Source organism: Chiloscyllium plagiosum, unplaced genomic scaffold (assembly GCF_037043375.1).
Source record: "Chiloscyllium plagiosum isolate Xiang-an unplaced genomic scaffold, Cpla_swu_hap1 HiC_scaffold_13, whole genome shotgun sequence".
Lineage (NCBI taxonomy): Eukaryota > Metazoa > Chordata > Chondrichthyes > Orectolobiformes > Hemiscylliidae > Chiloscyllium > Chiloscyllium plagiosum.
In genome coordinates, this window is record NW_028270151.1 from 72,980,076 (window position 1) to 72,997,460 (window position 17,385).

The window sequence follows — 17,385 nt, forward strand, 5'->3', positions numbered from 1 at the left end:
TAGCAAGATTCAGGAAACTTGGATGACAAGAGAAATTGAGAGCTTAGTCAAAAAGACAAACGAAGCATGTGTAAGGTTTAAGAAACTGAAGACAGACCGATACTTCAAGGAATACAAAGATAACGGGAAAGAACTCAAACAAGGAGTTAGGAGGGCCTAAATGAGCCATGAGTTTGGTTGGCAAATAGGATTAAAGGAAAACTCCGTGGAGTTTTATCCATAAATAACAAGCAAGAGGGTAGCTGGGGAATGGGTAAGTTCATTCAAGGACAAACAAAGGGAATATATACCTGGAGCCTGAGGAAGTCTTTTAAATTCTGATGCAAAGTATTCATTAAGAAGGAGAAGGACATGGTGGATGGTGAGTCTCAGGAGGGGCACATTGATGTCAATATACAAAAGGTGGAGATGTTGGGTGTTTTGCAAAGGATTAAAGTAGACTACTCCCCAGCATGCTGAGGGAGACAGGTGAGGAATTGCTGGGGTCTTGTACGAAATTGCTGTGATCTCTTTAGTTACAGCAGAGATCCATCAGGACTGGATAATAGCCAACCTTGTTCCTTTATTTAAGAAAGTCAGTAGTAGGGAAATTATTGGAAAAGATTCTTACGAATAGACAGGCTGGAGACTTGGGGGGAGCAATGGCAGATGGAGTGTCATCCAACCAAATGCGAGGTGATGCATTTTGAGAGATCAAATGCAGGAGAGAAGCACACAGTAAATGGCAGAACCCTCAATGGAATCAACATACAGAGTGATCTAGACATGCAGTTCACTGTTCCCTGAAAGTGGCAACACAAGTGGATAAGGTGGTCAAAAAAGCATATAACATGCTAGCTTTTATCACAGGGCAAAGGGTATAACAATTGACAAGTCATATTGCAGCTGTAAAGAACTTTATTTAGGCCACATTTGGAATATTTTGCACAGTTCTGGTTGCCACATTACTAGAAGAATGTGCGTGTTTGGGGAGGGTACAGAAATGGTATGTCGGGATGTTGCCTGGTTTGGAGAGAGTTAGCTATGAGGAGAGATTGGACAAATTTGGTTTGTTTTCATTTGAACGTTAAAAGATGAAGGGTGACCCGATACAAATTTACACAATAATGAGGCATGTAAAGTCTTTTTTACCCCAGGGTTGAAATGTCAATTACTTGGGGACATAGGCTTAAAGTAAAAAGGGTTATGTTTAAAAGAGATGAGAGAGATAGTTTTTTTTAAACACAGAGAGTGGTAAGTGCCTGGAATGCAGTGCCAGAGAGGCAACACAATAGCAATGCTTAAGAGACATCTTGATAGATATAAATAGGCAGCGAGTGGAGGGAAAGAGACTGTATAGAGGCAAAAAGTTGTGAGTTTAAAAAGATATATTGTTTCAACACAGCCTTAGTGAGCTGAGGGGACTGTTCTTGTGCTGTGCTGTTCTCTGTTCTTAAGCTGCTGAGAATTGTTATGAACTGGTGATTGAAAATTCACTTGTTTCATAAATACATACAAAAACACTGACAAGTTCAGTTAGCCAGAGAGGCTAAATTGGTGGCCAGTAGCTGGTACTTAAATGCACCCAGCCTTTTCTAAGTTGCTTGTAATGAGCTCTGACTTGCATTCGGAATCTGAGTTTATTGCAACTGTGTTCAACAGTCAGAACTTGCACAAAAAGACAACACTTTCTCCAAATTACATGGAGGCGGACTTTAAAGAAATAATGCCATACATATTCAGTGGGACCTTAATTTTTTTTTGACTCCTACAATTGCATGACATCCGCTCAGCAACAGTAGATAGATCAGTACTTCCTGACAGCAACCATGGAGGAATGACTGACAGGATATTTAAATAAAATTTATCCATGCACTTGGCTTTTTGTTTGCTGTATCTAGGTTACGTGGTAATAGTACCTGCTTACCCAAGGTCTTTATTTTTCTAGAAATCCAATGATTATATATTCAGGAATCCTTCCAAAGTAGCTTTTTCAATTTTTAAACAGCATAAAAACGAAACAGTTTTCCTAGCAGTCCCAGGGTTGATACATCCAAGAGTTGTCTTTCCTTAGGAGTCTAACTAGAGTTCCCTCTGGAGTTGACTGTTTTCCTGCCAGTCGAACCAAGACATTCATTCCCTGGTCAGGCTAAAAAGAAGCTTTTTTCCCAGTTACAAACAGTTGCTATTTTGGTTTTCTAGCTTTGAATTTGAACCATCTGAATTACAACATGTGAAAGCACAATCCCTAATCGGATTCAAGTCCTATTCCAGCAAGAAAATATTTCTCAGCCTGAAACCAACAATTTTCACATCTATGCTGTATGATCTTAAATTTTATTCTAGAGACATTGTTGAAGTGTGATCCTTGACTTTTGTACCAAAACCTGATGCTTACATGTTTAAGCTAGTTTCCTCAAATTTCTTAATACTGTTCTGCATGGTAACTGATAACAAACTAGAGCGGGTGTGTGAAAATATGCAAGGCAAGTGGGCAAGGGCTTTGAATAATACCAATCCCTGCATGTCACCTTATATTCAGTATACTCAGTCCATGTGATGGTCTTGTGTACCTTTCTGAACCAAGTGCCTATTTCTGTAGTGATGCAGAGACCATTCGCTCAGGAGATCAGATTTTCAGACAATTTGTTGGGGTGGGGATGTGGCTGTGCCATCTGTTGCTTCGTTGGATCCAAACACTGATGAAGCAAAAACAATTAATTACTACAAAGTTTTTCAATGTGGAATAAGCAAGGGTCATCGAGTCCTTCAGTCCTATTACCATTTGCAACTTTGCTTCACTCTAGCATCCACATTTTAACCTTCCCCAGATGTTGGGCTCACAGGGGGTGTTTTGTAAACCCCAGATGAAGTCATGTTGCTGGGTCCAGTGACTGGAAGGGCAGAGGCTCAGTCATCAGGGACAAAGGTTGCAATTTGAAATGATTAAATGGTCAATTAACAGCTCATTCCCAACATCTGGATGGTGATGGAAAGGAGCCCAGCAATGTGAGATGGCTGCAAGCAGCATCTTGAACAGGAAATCCCATGAGCCTCAAGAGTCTTGAAAAGTAATGGATGCTCTCAGAACTGTGACAATACCCCTGGAACTTCACCCCTCCAGTCACCAGAAAGGTCCTGCAGCACAATAACCGTTACCCTCCTCAGTGCACTTCAGAATGAAGGCATCCTGCCATTCCCCTTGCAGCTCCAGCAATGGCCATCTCTGAGGGGCTTTGTTAATCAAGTAATGATAGCCGGTCTCCCATTATAATACATTTTCTTTCTAATGCAAGGGATTATTAGAGGCATGCAGTGGCAGAACATCAATATCCCAATAGATTATAAAAGCCTCTTAGCAAGCTTTACAATATTGACAGCTTTAATGATTTGTCTGATATCCAATTAACTGGTATATTACCCACTACCCAACCTGCAGATGGCAAAAATAATATATTTTTTTTTAAACAGGGATGCTTTGCTTTTACAAAAAAAAATCACCAAATCCATCAGTCACTGCTCCATCATTATGATGGCGGGGGGGGAAGCTAAAGTTCAGAAGTCAGGAAGTGCAATCCTTGGCATACACACACCATTGCTAACTCCTCAGATACTGAAGCAGTCAGTCAATCAATCAGGTCAGTCAATTGCCAAATGAAAAATGACCTGGACAATATTCAGGTTTAGCTTTTAAAAGTGGCAAGCAATATTCATACCACACAAATAGGTGAGAGGATGTAACCACCACCCTTTGACATTCAATAGTGTTACAATCTCTGAATTCCTATCAACATCATTGGGGTTACCATTGACCAGAAATTGGACTGGACTCACCATATAAATATAATGGCTACAAGAGCAGATCAGAGTCTCGGAATCTTGTAAATAATTCACTTATCTGACTCCTAAAGTCTTTCAAGCATCTACAAGGTCCAAGTCAGGAGTGTGATAGAATATTCCCCACTTGCCTGGATGAGTGGAGCTTCAACATACTTAAGTAGCTTGACACCATTCAGGACAAAACATCCCATACAAATAAACAAACAGTCACTTCACCACTGACTCTCAGTAGCAGCAGTGTGTACTATCTAGAAGATCCTTAAGCAGCATGTTCTAAACCTATAACCACTCCCACTTAGAAGAACTAGGGCAGCAGAAACATGGAAATACCGCCTGCATGTTCCCCTCCAAGCGATTCACCATTTTGACTTGAAAGTATATTACCATTCCTTTACTATTGCTGGGTCAGAATCCTGGAATTCCTTCCCTGACTGCATTGTGGGTCAACCTACAGTACATGAACTGCAACGAGGAGCAAGTGAGGACTGCAGATGCTGGAGACCAGAGCTTAAAAATGTGTTGCTGGAAAAGCACAGCAGGTCAGGCAGTATCCAAGGAACAGGAGAATCGACATTTCGGGCATAAGCCCTTCTTCAGGAACTGCAGCGGTTCAATAAGACAGATCAACACCATCTTTGCAAGGCCAATTAGTGATGGACAATAACTGCTGGCCTAGCCGGCAACACTCACATCCCACAAGTGAATTTTCAAAAATCCCCAATATTAGCTTCTTGAATCTAAACCTTAGATTCTTGAACTTTTGATCAAAGGGATGAATTGCAAGAGACTTCTGCTAATCACTTTCACAAAAGATCCATGGAAACTTTTACTCAATTTGGCCAGGTTTTCAATGTCTCTTTAAAAAGCTGCAGTGAATTATCAGGAAGCCATCTATAGAAATTTAATTTCTTGTAGAATCTTTGATTAAAAATGACTGTGACAACTGACAATAGACAATGATGATCTCCAGCAAGAGAATTATAACCATCACCCTTTGACATTCAGTGACATTATCATTGCTTAATTCTCCCAGTAACAAAATCTTGGTTGTTAATTTTTACATAGAAACTGAACTGAACCAATTCCTAAAGCCTGTCCATGATTTGCAAGGCATAAGTGAGGAATGTGAATGGCATACTGCTATTTGCCTGTATAAGTAGAGCTGCAATGACACTCAAGGAGCTTAACAAAGTCCAGGACAATGCAGCTACTTGATTGATACCCCATCCAACACCTTCAACACTCACTCCCTTCACCATCTACCTGTTGCATCGCAGCAACGTAAGGATCCTTCGACATCAAACCCAAGACCTCCACCTCAACATTCATGGAGGGTGACTGTGAGCTCTTCCAAGTGCAGGAGGAAGATGACAACTCTTCCAAGCAAGCAGCTATTATTGGATGTGATGGAAGAAATCAGCAAAATGCGGTTTCTTTAACCTACATATAGTACATCAAAGGGAACCAGAGCCTGAGGAGGATGGGAAAGATGAGTGACATTGTACTGTGGGTGCCAAACCCTACACACTCACTTCACCATCACTATCCTCAAGTCAACAAACCTTGCACTTCACTCCTCTCTCGGCAAGCACCTCATATTTCCAGCTGAACAGACAGCACTCACCTTCGTCCTTTTGCTCTCTGGTAGCCATTCTTAACACTATCCTTGCACTAAATTTTTTTTCCATTCTCTCTACAGAAGACATATGAATATTCACATTTTTCTACTTTCTGCCTACGTGGGTGAATAGAGCAAGACAGGGACCCAGGGACGGTGGATGGTCCTCCAGTGATTGACATCTTATGCCTCACTGGCAATACATGTACTCTGGGCCCACCAGAAGGAAGCTTTGGCCCAGGAGGTCAAAAAGGTCAGCAGCAACCTCTGAAAGCTTCAGCCTTCGTAGGCACTGTTTGCAGACTCCCAAAAGAGATGACATGTGTGGGGGAATCTGGTCTCCTTGCAACTGGATCTCACTGCTGGCTTGTGGAGGGACATGTGGCTGAGTAGATGGAGCTGTTGTTCCTGCCTTTGATGGGTGGTGCTAGAGGTCTTAGCAATGTTTCCACTCTTGCCCATCAGCAAGGATGCAAGCTAGAGCAGTACAATGAGCTCCAATGTGATTGTGATGCCTGCCACCATATATACATGCCTCTGCAAGTACGGGATGTCCTGGACAGGGGAGATGATGACTTTCATGGAATTTCAAATCACTTCTAAGCAATGAAAACACTCAAATCTGTTAGCAGCATCCTCCCATCTAGTCATGACGAAAGCCCTTCAGTTTCATCGATCAAAACCTCACTGTCTTGTCAGTTTCACTGACTGTACCTTAAAAATGGAAAGCAGTGAAATCAGGGATTATGGGTTAAAGAGTTACTTCATTGTTCTTTAAGCAACTTCGCCAGATTCTCACCTCAGTGAAAGCCAGTAAAAAGGAGGGATGATGTTGAGATCCCAACCTAATGTCATCTTCAGGGCATTTAACTCCCTCCGCACATTTCCTGTACTGGGAATCCGCATACAACGTTTGTAAGGCCATCAGAGACATCAAGAGGCAATACTGAACTAAGCTTCAGACCCAGACCAACCACACAGATACCGGTCACTCGTGGCAAGGCCTACAAAACGTAATGAGGTACAAAGTGAAGACAAAACTTCAGAAATGTAACAAGTACATTTCTACCCAAGGAGCTCAATGCATCATATGCTCACTTTGAACAGAAGGGAAGATATCACCTGTCCCATCAGCCTCGGATCGACCCCCATCCATAGTCACCATCGCAGACGTTAGATTGGTCTTCTTGCGAGTGAACCCTTGGAAGGCACTGGTCTGGATGGAGTCCCCAGCCATGCACTCAGATCCTGTGCAGACCAGCTGGCGAGAGTAGTCACAGACATCTTTAATCCCTCCTTACTAGCATCTGAAGTCCCCACCTGCTTCAAGAAGAGCATCATTATCCTGATGCCAAAGAAAAACCATGCAGCGTGCCTCAATCATTACTGCCCAGTAGCTTAGACTTCCATAATTATGAGAAGCTAGTCGTGGCTCAACCAATTCTTCTTTATCCTTTGCATTTTGCCAAGGCGTAAAGAGTCCACGGCGGACACCAGCTCCCTGGACCTACACGCATCCCTGGAACACCTGACAACAAGGATACCTACGTCAGGCTCCTACTTATTGACTACAGTTCCACCTTCATCATAATTCCAAACAACTTCATCTCCAAACTCTGAGACCTTGGTCTCAGCTCCCCCCTCTGTAACTGAATCCTGGAGTTCCTGACCCATAGACCGCAATCAGTAAGAATAGATGACAATGCCTCCTCCACCATAATTCTCAATACCGGTATCCCGCAAAGCTGTGCACTCACCCCCCTACTATACTACTATACCACACCACCGTGTGGCCAAATTTCACCAACTCCATTTACAAACTTGCTGACCACAACACCACAGAATGTAACAAAGAAATTGAATGCTTAGCAACATGGTGTAAAGTCAACTATCTCTCTAACAACATCAGCAAAATAAAGGAGCTGGTCATTGACTTCAGGAAGCAGGGTGGAGGACACATCCCTGTCTGCATCAATGGGGCTGAGGTGGAGATGGTCGAGAGTATCAGGTTTCTGAGAGTGATAATCACCAGCAGGCTGTCCTGGACCACCCAAGAAAGAACATCAAGGTCTTTACTTCCTGAGGAGGTTAAGGAAGTTTAGTACACTCAGAAAGACTCTAATTTTTATAGGATGCTTTCTTTGGTGTATCTACCTGGATGCATCACAGCGGGGTAAGGTAGCTGCTCTGTCCAAGATTACAAGAAACACAGCCCAGTCCACCACGCAAACCAGCCTTCCATCCGCTGACACCATCTATACTTCCTGTTGCCTCAGGAAAGCAACCAACATAAGTATGTAAGTTAGCTTGCTGAGCTTGAAGGTTTGTTTTCGGATGTTTTGTCACCATGACTAGGTAACATCATCAGTGAGAGTCTCTGGTGAAGCGCTTGTGGTATAACCTGCCTCTCTGTCTATAGCATTTGGTTTCTTAAGGTGGGTGATATCATTTCTGGTTCTTTTCTTCAAGGGAAGGTAAATAGGGCCTAAATCGATGTTTATTGATAGAGTTCTGGTTAGAATGCTGTGCCTCTAAAGAATGCTTGTGTGTGTCTTTGTGCTAGGATGTGTGTGTTGTCCCAATCAAAGTGGTGTCCTTCTTTGTCTGTATGTATAGAAACTAGTGAGAGTGGGTCGTGTCTGTTGGTGGTCAGCTGGTGTTCATATATCCTGGTGGCAGGTTTCCTGCTAGTTTGTCCAAAGTAGTGTTTTTTTTATAGCTTTTGCATGGTATCGTGTAAACGATGTTAATTTTGCTTGAGATATCTAAGCCCTCCCACCCTGGTTATACACTTTTCCATCAGGCAGAAGGATATAAAAATTTGAATACACATGTGAATAGATTCAAGAACGGCTTTTCCCCCTGCAGTTATTAGACTTTTGAATAGACCTCTCAACTGTTAATTCTGATCTCTCTTCCTGCACCTTCTCTGCTGTAACACTGTATTCTGTTCTGCTATCCTGATGCACTTTGATAGTACAATCTGCCTGTATAACACATAAAACAACACTTTGCACTGTATTTCAGTACATGTGACGACAACAACAACAAATGAAACTCAAGCTCACATCTTCACTTGCCTGGGAAAATTTCCTTTAGGTTCTGATCTGAACTAGGTTAAATATTCTCAGACATAGAGCTCAGATAATAACATGAAGTGAAGTGCTTAATGCTGATACAGTTAACTCCCATGTCAAGAGTAATTTGAACATAAATGTTTAGCCCCCCCCAAACTAATATTTAACATCAGAAAAATAATTGTTACTCAGGACTATAATATTTATAGTTACTGAAGTTGTGCCAGGTACTAATACAGGAGGTTCTTCACTGATCAGTTTATACTTGTCATCCAAGATGATTTGGTGAGGCCTTCTGTTGTGTATTGGTTAGAGCCATTAACATCACAGCAACTTGACAATTGACTGTTGTTTCAAACCAGAATTAGGTAAGTGTAAATTTTGAATGCACGAGTATCTGAAAAAAAATTTGTCCTGCTTTTGGCTTCTGCAGTAAAGGCTATTATTCCATCAGCTTGAGGATTATATGATCACAATGCCACTGGGAGCTTTATCCCTTCAAAAATCCTCATTCAACATTATCAATTCTGTATGTAATCTGCGAGTACTGGGGTGATTGAATGTGATTACGCTATTGGACTTGCAATAAAACTAGCCCCAAACACTCATTTTGTACTACTTTATATTCACTGATCTTTTCTCCTTCCTTTAGGCAAGCCTGTAATGATAATAACGGAGTACATGGAGAATGGATCTCTCGACTCATTTCTGAGGGTAGGGCCTGCTTTCTAATTAATACTCTGGTAATTTGTTATTATTGAAGTGATAATGACTCACCCAAAGGAGAGACTCTGCCTACGTCCTTAAAACACATGGAGGCGAATTGTTATGAGTAGATTTATTTCTAGATTAGTTTGCTCATCAAGAACATGTTTGGATGTATATACACATTACCCTCCCTTCTGCCTAGCTGCTTTCACGAATGCTACTATCGATATCATTGCAATTGTTAACTGTTGCCCTTCGTCGTTGCAAGTGGTGTCATTATCTAGAATGCAGCATGAAGTTAGTTCAGCCTGTGTTCCTTCTGGCCAAAATGGAAGTTACTTTTAGTCATATGATAATTGCTGCCTCAGAATTCTTCAGTAATAACTTTGTGCGTCACCTTCATTAGAGAGCCAGGTCCAGTGTGATTTTCTTCATACACGGTGTGCAGCTTTTCCATGCAGCACAATTTCACAGCGGCAACAGACAGCCTGGCTGCACAACAATACTTCATACTTGGTCCAGATTAATAATCCTATCATGTTTCTTCCGCCATTTTGAATCATTTATTACTTCTTTGCCACCTCCCTTAGTATGAAAGGTACACTGTTTAAACTGCCCTGTCAAATGATGTGGCTTCATGAAAAAATATTTCAGCAGATTTTGTACAGACATTGTAGAAAAACCCCACTTCATTGCACCTACCAAATGCTGTCTATATCATAGGAGAGTGTAAACTTTCAAAGACAGGAAGGAGATTTGAAGCACCACAATCCAGATACAAAACCCATGTACTTTTTAGTGGCACTTAACTGTTAGACTCAGATCCAGTTGGGAAATTTCGTCAGTGAATTTGGAAATCAATCTTCATTCTCTGAATTCATAACATCGGACACCCAGAGCAGATGCTGAATTGAATGATATTATTTCAGTAATTTCAGGGGTACTGCATAAGGTCTGAAACCTACCTATCTCAATTTGGGAGTGAAGACAATTCCAGAGAGAATAGTTAAAGTCACTCAACTAAACTAGCAGTTTGGGAATTGGTTGATGGACCATCCCAGTTTGTTGCACATTCAAAACCTTCTTGTTTCATTTGGGGAAGGTGGGGGATTTCCTGGGTTCTTGGTTTACCTTAGGCAGGCTGTTGCTTTAACGGAGTTTTAGACATCTCTGAGAAAGAATGGACTTCTTCCATTTGGAAAATAATGCAGGAAGCTAAGTTGGCTATTTTAAGATGTATAGACAGGATTGCAAGTTAAATAACTCAAGATCATATGCTTTTGAACTTTACTCAGTGTAATTCAGAACAATGTAGTAAAACTGCATTATTAGCTGAGTATTGATTATTAATTTTTTAATATATTCACGAGTGAAAATTGATCATTGGCAATTGATAATTTATTCAGTAAAGAAATTAGCTGGTTCACATCAATTTAGCAAAACCCATATTTCCCTAAATTTGTACTTGTGACTATTCAAGTGCTTTGACCCTCTCATTTACTTGGTAATATAGAAAGCAAGATAAATATTTGATGGTTAAGGGACTGATTTATGGCTTGATTCAGTTGGGATTGGGGGCTAGGGTATCGGTCCTCCAGGTCTGGTAGCTGGGGCATTTCATAAGAGGACAAGACATTACCCTCAAGTTTCACTTGGTTCAACTAAATGATTTTGGATGGGAGTTCCCAGTAAAACCAGTTGTAAAGGTTTATAATTAGTGATTATACAAATAATTGAGTATGAAGAATCAATGTTCTGCATCCCTAGGATGTCAGAATGGTGATAGGTTTCTGATAAAAATGGTGGGTATTGTATAAAAAGTATAATGTGACAATTAAAAACTGTTTACTTCAGAGGTGTCATTAAAAAGCTGGGAACATAAATCACTAATTTGTAATTATTCAGTTGCCAATTAGTCAGTTGCCAACACATGCTGTTCTTGCCAGCATGGGACAGTGAGCTCAGTTGGCTGGACAGCTGGTTTGCAATGCAGAGTGACGTCAACTGTGTGGGTTCGATTCCTGCACACCTGAGGTTGCCATGAAGGACTCTCCTTCTCAATCTTTCCTCTTGCCAGAGATGTGTTGAAACCACCACTAGTTGCCTCCACGTGATGAGAAAACAACCCTAAGGTCTGTCAGGATTCTGGCAACTCGACCTTTACCTTCTTGCTAATGAGGCATTGAGCAAGTAAATGAAAAGAATAAGCCAGCAAATAGCACTTGTATCGGCCTGTGAAGTTAACTATATTTTGGCTGGTCTCCAGATAATCCATTCTAAACGTATATAAAAAGGCCTTCTTGTGGTGCAGTGGTAATCTTTGAGGCAGGAATCCCAGGTTCAAGTCCCACCTGCTCCAGAGGTGTGTGTAATAACATCTGAAGTATATGAGAACTCAAACCAAGACTTGTGAAATCAGCATATTAAATTCTACCTGATATTTTCTCATGCATAACATTTCATTATTTATTCATTCCCAATAGGGCAGATTTCTTTTTGAGCTTCCTTGATTTGTTATCTGAATGGTCTTTGATTATTATGATGGTGGAGGTGCCGCTGTTGGACAAAGTTAAAAATCACACAACATCAGGTTATAGTCCAACAGGTTTATATGAAAGTACTAGCATTCAGAGTGCCGCTCCTTCATCGGGTAGCTAGTGGAGCAGGATCATAAGACATAGAATTTATAGCAAAAGATCTCAGGGTCATGCAACAGAAACGATATATTGATCAAACCTAGATTGCTGTTAAGTTTTTCATCTTTAAGAATGGGTTGCAGGTTTTGGTTCATTAGTATGTAAATCTCAGAACTTCTTTCAAGTCACATTCCTGAGATAACTTAAAGTTTTATGAAAAAAAAACCTCTCAGCTCAGACAATTGATTAAAGCTGTGAGGTTACAGTCTGCCTGTATCCTAATCTTGGGCCAGACTGATTCTATTTCCAAAGCAGGAATTTATAAAATGTTACATAGATTGACTGCCTGCACATTGTGTGCTTTTTGGAATTACATAGAATGGGTCTGCAATTACAAATTCACCTCATAGACTTGTATATGTATGTGGGAGGGAGGGAGAGAACGAGAGCACAAGAGAAATGGGGGGGGAGGGGGAGAGAGAGAGAGATAGGAGTGCGTGGGTGAGTGAGATTGTGGGGTGTCTGAGAGACAGCATGAGTGTGAGAGTATGTAAAAGTGTGAGAGAGAGAGTGTGTGTATGTGCATGTGCATATGAGTGTGCACGTGCATGCGCATGCGAGAGAGTGTGTAGTGTAGTGGGGTCACCTGTAGTGTGACATGAACCCAAGATCCCGGTTGAGGCCATACCCATTGGTACCGAACTTGGCTATCAGTCTTTGCTCGGCCACTCTGCTGAGGAAAAATCAGTCAGATTATTAATGAAGTTCTATTAAGGCCATCTCTCTAACTTGTAAGCAAGCAGAGAGAGATCTGTCATTTACTCAGTTTGACGACTACGTTAAAGTGAAGTAATGTAAGGCGCTCCAAATAGCCATATGAGAAATGGAGCTGGAGAAGGAGAGATCTGGAGGGAGTCAAATTTTGTTCAAGAGATGGCTTCTATAAATGGTTGTGAAACAGAGGAGCCTGAAAACAGGATTCCAGAAAGCAGACTTCAGGTGACAAGAAAAGAGACTTGACTGACATGAGTCATGTCCAGAGATCAAGTTTACACAAGAGGATAAAGTTGAAAGAAATTGCAGATCATGAGTTTAATTAAAATTGCCCTGTGCAGTCTTGTTTGCTAATGGTAACAATGAATGATTAATTTTTGATTTTCCTCAACTGACTTTTAATAGCTCCGACTTTTCATAGACTAAAATTGTTTCAAAAGGAGAAACATCCCAGCTTAAAGTTGGCTGCAATGATCCTCTAACTATAGGTTGCACTATTACACATAACCAACATTCAATCTGAACTGAAATTAATATGCATCAAAATGACTGAAACCAGTCATTCAGACCTGTGTCCACTGCTGGATTGACAACTTTCTGAAAGTTTCATATCTTGGGATGAAAGCTGCTTGAGGATTATCCAGTTTTTTGAAAAAACAAACCATATGGAAGAGTACACAGGTGACAGATTTTCAGCAGAGAGGGTGCAAGTGAAAGAGAGAGAGAAGAAAATAGATTTGTAGATGAGGTCTTGAAAGGTTTGCTCCCTCTTTCTCTCAGATTCTCTCAAACTCACAAAACATCAATTTGGAGTAATATGCATTTGTGGAGAACTCAAGGATACCAATAAATTTTTACACTGCAGAAGGTTAAAAAAAAATCAAGTAAATAATTGTGGTCTCAGGCTAAAATCTAACACTTCAAGGACCCAAGAAATTCTTAATACTATATATTGTAGACTCAGTCACACAGCGCAGAGACAGACCCTTTGGTCCAACCTATCCATGCCTACCAGGTTTCCCAGACTAAACGAGTGCCACTTGCCTGTGTTTGACCTACCTTCCCTCTAAACCTTTCCTACTCATATCCCTGTCCAAATGCCTTTTAAAATATTGCAACTACACATATATTCTTGATTTTTCTCTTTTTGGACTAGACATTATGCCATTTTTACCTTTGTAAATCTGTTTGGTTTTGCATTTTATTATCTTTTCTTGATGGTAGCACATGGTAAAATTCCTCTTTCACTGAAGAAAGCCTGATAATTTGCTCCTTAAGTTTGACCAGGATGTCTTTTAAGTGTGTCACAGCTATTTGCTAAAAAGAACTAAACATCTTTGTTGCACCCATCAAGGGGGTTGAAAAGAGGGGCTGGCTCTAACAGGGATAAATATAAATTACACCCAAGATGGTAAAATTATACCCTAATTCAAGCTAACTGCAAACTTCCTGAAATTCCACGGTAATGCTCATTTCACCTCGTTCCATTTTCTTCTGAATATTAAGAGAAGCAATTGAGAGCTCAAATACTCTGTCACAAATTAGGGTGGGGTGAAGAAACTCTTTTGAAAATGGACTACTGTGCAAGACTTCATTCCCTCAGAGACTTACTTTATGATTTTGCAGCAATGCTATATTCTGTTTAAAGTGAAACTCCTGTTATAAATAGATGTGGTGTGAGATTCTCTCAGGATATAATAGGAAGTCAGCTCAGAGCTAATAGAGAAGAAATCCTGCTGTTTTCACGTCTGTAGACATTTGTTGTTCAGACTATGTCTATATTTAACTCAGCTTTAATGTGGATTTATTCCTCTCAGGATTATTACTTAATTGAACAAAAAATTGATAATGATATTTTATATTTATATTTAGAAACGTGATGGACAATTCACAGTCATCCAGCTAGTTGGAATGCTCAGAGGAATTGCGTCAGGAATGAAATATCTTTCAGACATGAACTACATACATCGAGACCTTGCAGCAAGGAACATTCTTGTGAATGGCAATTTTGTCTGCAAGGTCTCAGATTTCGGGCTGTCAAGAGTTCTGGAGGATGACCCAGAGGCTGCCTATACAACTAGGGTGAGTGGACACATCAAGCAGCATTTACTGGCACTTCAACACTATTTTAACGGATAGTGCTAACCATGGCTCAGTAATAAACACTCTCACTTGGAAGGTGCTGGGTTCAAGCCCCTGCTGAGAATCAAAATCTTGGTTGCTTCTCCAAATGCAGCACTGAGGGCAACTGCATAGTGAATTTGGAATGAAAATTATAATGGTGAACATGTTAAAATTCGGTCATCAACAGTCTCATGCTATCAGAGCTCTAAGAAAGGAATGAGAGAACAGGACCAGACAGCTGTAACTAGTATGTTATACAATAGAATGCAATTTAAATGTTTACAGAAACCTCTGAATATTGGAAACAGTCATTCTTTGGTAACATAGAAATGGAGATGCAGCAGACTTCAAGTACGGAGAGTCAGGCTAACTAGAGTAGCCTCAAGAATAGACATCCAAAACCTCAAGGCCTCATGGTCGGCAGAATCCATAAGGATGGAATAACACAGGCATGTGACTATTAGAGCAGGAGCCATAGGACAAAATAGGCAGCAGCATTGATGGCCCCTTCTTTTAGAGATAACATTAGACAGAAAGCCCCATCTTCCCTCTCAGTTGTTCATATGGGGGATAGTGCTGTTTGAAGAACAGTAGATCTCTATAAAGCATTTTGGGTTAAACCAAGGTTGTGAAAGGTGCTACATTGATGCAAGACCTTTCTATCTTTCATTTGAATTCCCTCCCTGCAAAGTATCTAATTTTTTTTTTTGTAGCCAGTCAGCTCAGAATCCATTCTCAACTGAGGAGATTCTAAGCTCCTGGTTATATATTTTTTCTTTTTTTTTTCTTAAAAAAAACCCCACCCTATCACCTAACTGTGGTGGTGCTTATATTTTTCCCCAGCACCCATTTTGTGTGTGTGCAGATGTGAGACACAGTCAAAGACAATAGGTGTACAATTCTTTCTTCCTGGTGGTGGAAATTGAATAAAGTTACCTTTAGTTTGGAAGCTACAATATCTGGATTGGCCTGGTCACCTCAAAAGCTCTCTGCCTGGTTTTAGCAATCTAAGAAAAAAGTACCCATGAGACGTGTGGTCAATCTGGAGTTTGAAAGTAAGAACCTCCGATTAATTACAAACTTTTTATAAATATTTAATTCCTTGAACTTTTAATTATTCATATCTAGTAAACTGACGTGGACATGGAATCAGAGAACTTTACAGGAGGGAAGGAGGTCATTCTGCTGACAGTACACTGGTACAGACTGGTTAAAAGAGCTGTCCAGTTTAGTCTAACTCCCCACATGTCAAATTGCCTTTTGTGCAATTGGGTTACCAACTCAAAGTGAAGCTGTTACAGACTTTTTTTCCCCCTCTTATAAATGTAAATACATAGCTGTGGCATAAGGAATGTACTTATTCCTCCACTGTCCACCATTTAAGTTAAAACTGAAGTAACAGCAGGGATGAAGCAGCACTGCTGTTGCATGCCTGCTGTTATTTCATTATTATTTATTCTGCAAGCTACCCCACTGAACCAAAGGGAGCAGCATTCTGTCGCTTGTCAGATCACGTTACCCTTTAGCAGCGCACAGCTCCTTTCTGCTTATGTCACATGCTTTAGTGGGGAAATAGCGAGCTGGCTTAAACTCCCTTATTTTGAAAACCCTTATCTGTTCCTCCCACTGGGCTTCAGCTAGAAAGCTAGTTCATCAAGTGTGAAAACTTTTCACATTTCAGTGTAGAATCCTCAGAATCAGATTCCTTCAATTACTATGGAACCCACTTCCCTCACTCTTTCAACTGGCAAATCTCCCAATTATTCTTCCAGTTCTTTAGACAAATTATTTTATCAGAGTTCTCCTTACTGATCAACTTGTCACACAAAACAATTTCCCCCTCCTTCAATCAAAACCCCTCATTTTCATAATCTATTAGTACACACAAAAGGTTAAGATCAAACCTAGGGAGAGGAATTCACCTTCAACAATCCTTCTGCGTAACTAAAGGCTCTCAGCTCCTGGTAACATTCTGGTAAGAGTTCTCTCCAAGTTCTTGAAATCATTTCCAAAAGGTGGGACTCCCAGAATTGTACACAATACTTCAGATGAGGCCCAAACAACAAGTTACAATGGTTTAACATAATTTCTTTGTTTTTAATAAGCCCCCACTGACAAAGCCAAATATCCGAATCACCCCTTTAACTACCTTAGCACCATTTCTTCACTGCCACTGAGTCAATATTCCCAAATTTCCCTGTCTAATTATGAAATTATATACACGCACAGATAATCATTTTACGTTTATCTTTGCTTACAAATTTATCACTGTATCTCACTTATGCTTGTAATGTGCTTTCAGGGGGGAAAGATCCCCATCCGATGGACAGCCCCAGAGGCCATTGCCTACCGTAAATTCACTTCAGCCAGTGATGTATGGAGTTACGGAATTGTTATGTGGGAAGTTATGTCATACGGAGAGAGGCCTTATTGGGAAATGTCCAATCAAGATGTAAGCAACAAAACCCCATGAACTTGTTTCAACCGTGTGCTGCCAGTTTTAAGTGTGAGACCTTTGTAGTAATGTTGTCTAGCGCAAGAAGGTCCATTGTACTCTTGGTTTGGTCTCTACCAACTTTCTGCCTTCCACCTCCCTGAGAGCGTTGACATTTTGTGGGGATGCAGATCA

General features: G+C 40.6%; 1 protein-coding gene across 4 annotated transcripts in view; it reads left to right on the top strand.

Moving 5' to 3' along the window:
- The window catches only part of LOC122555786 (ephrin type-A receptor 3), a 441,127-nt gene that overhangs the window by 317,427 nt on the left and 106,315 nt on the right, over positions 1–17,385 (top strand). For all 4 annotated transcript variants that reach the window (XM_087993752.1, XM_043701927.2, XM_043701928.2 and 1 more), the window contains exons 12-14: positions 9,167–9,228; positions 14,505–14,714; positions 17,059–17,208. In XM_087993752.1, the coding sequence (XP_087849878.1) occupies positions 9,167–9,228; positions 14,505–14,714; positions 17,059–17,208 (422 nt within the window). The remainder of the gene's footprint in view (positions 1–9,166; positions 9,229–14,504; positions 14,715–17,058; positions 17,209–17,385) is intronic.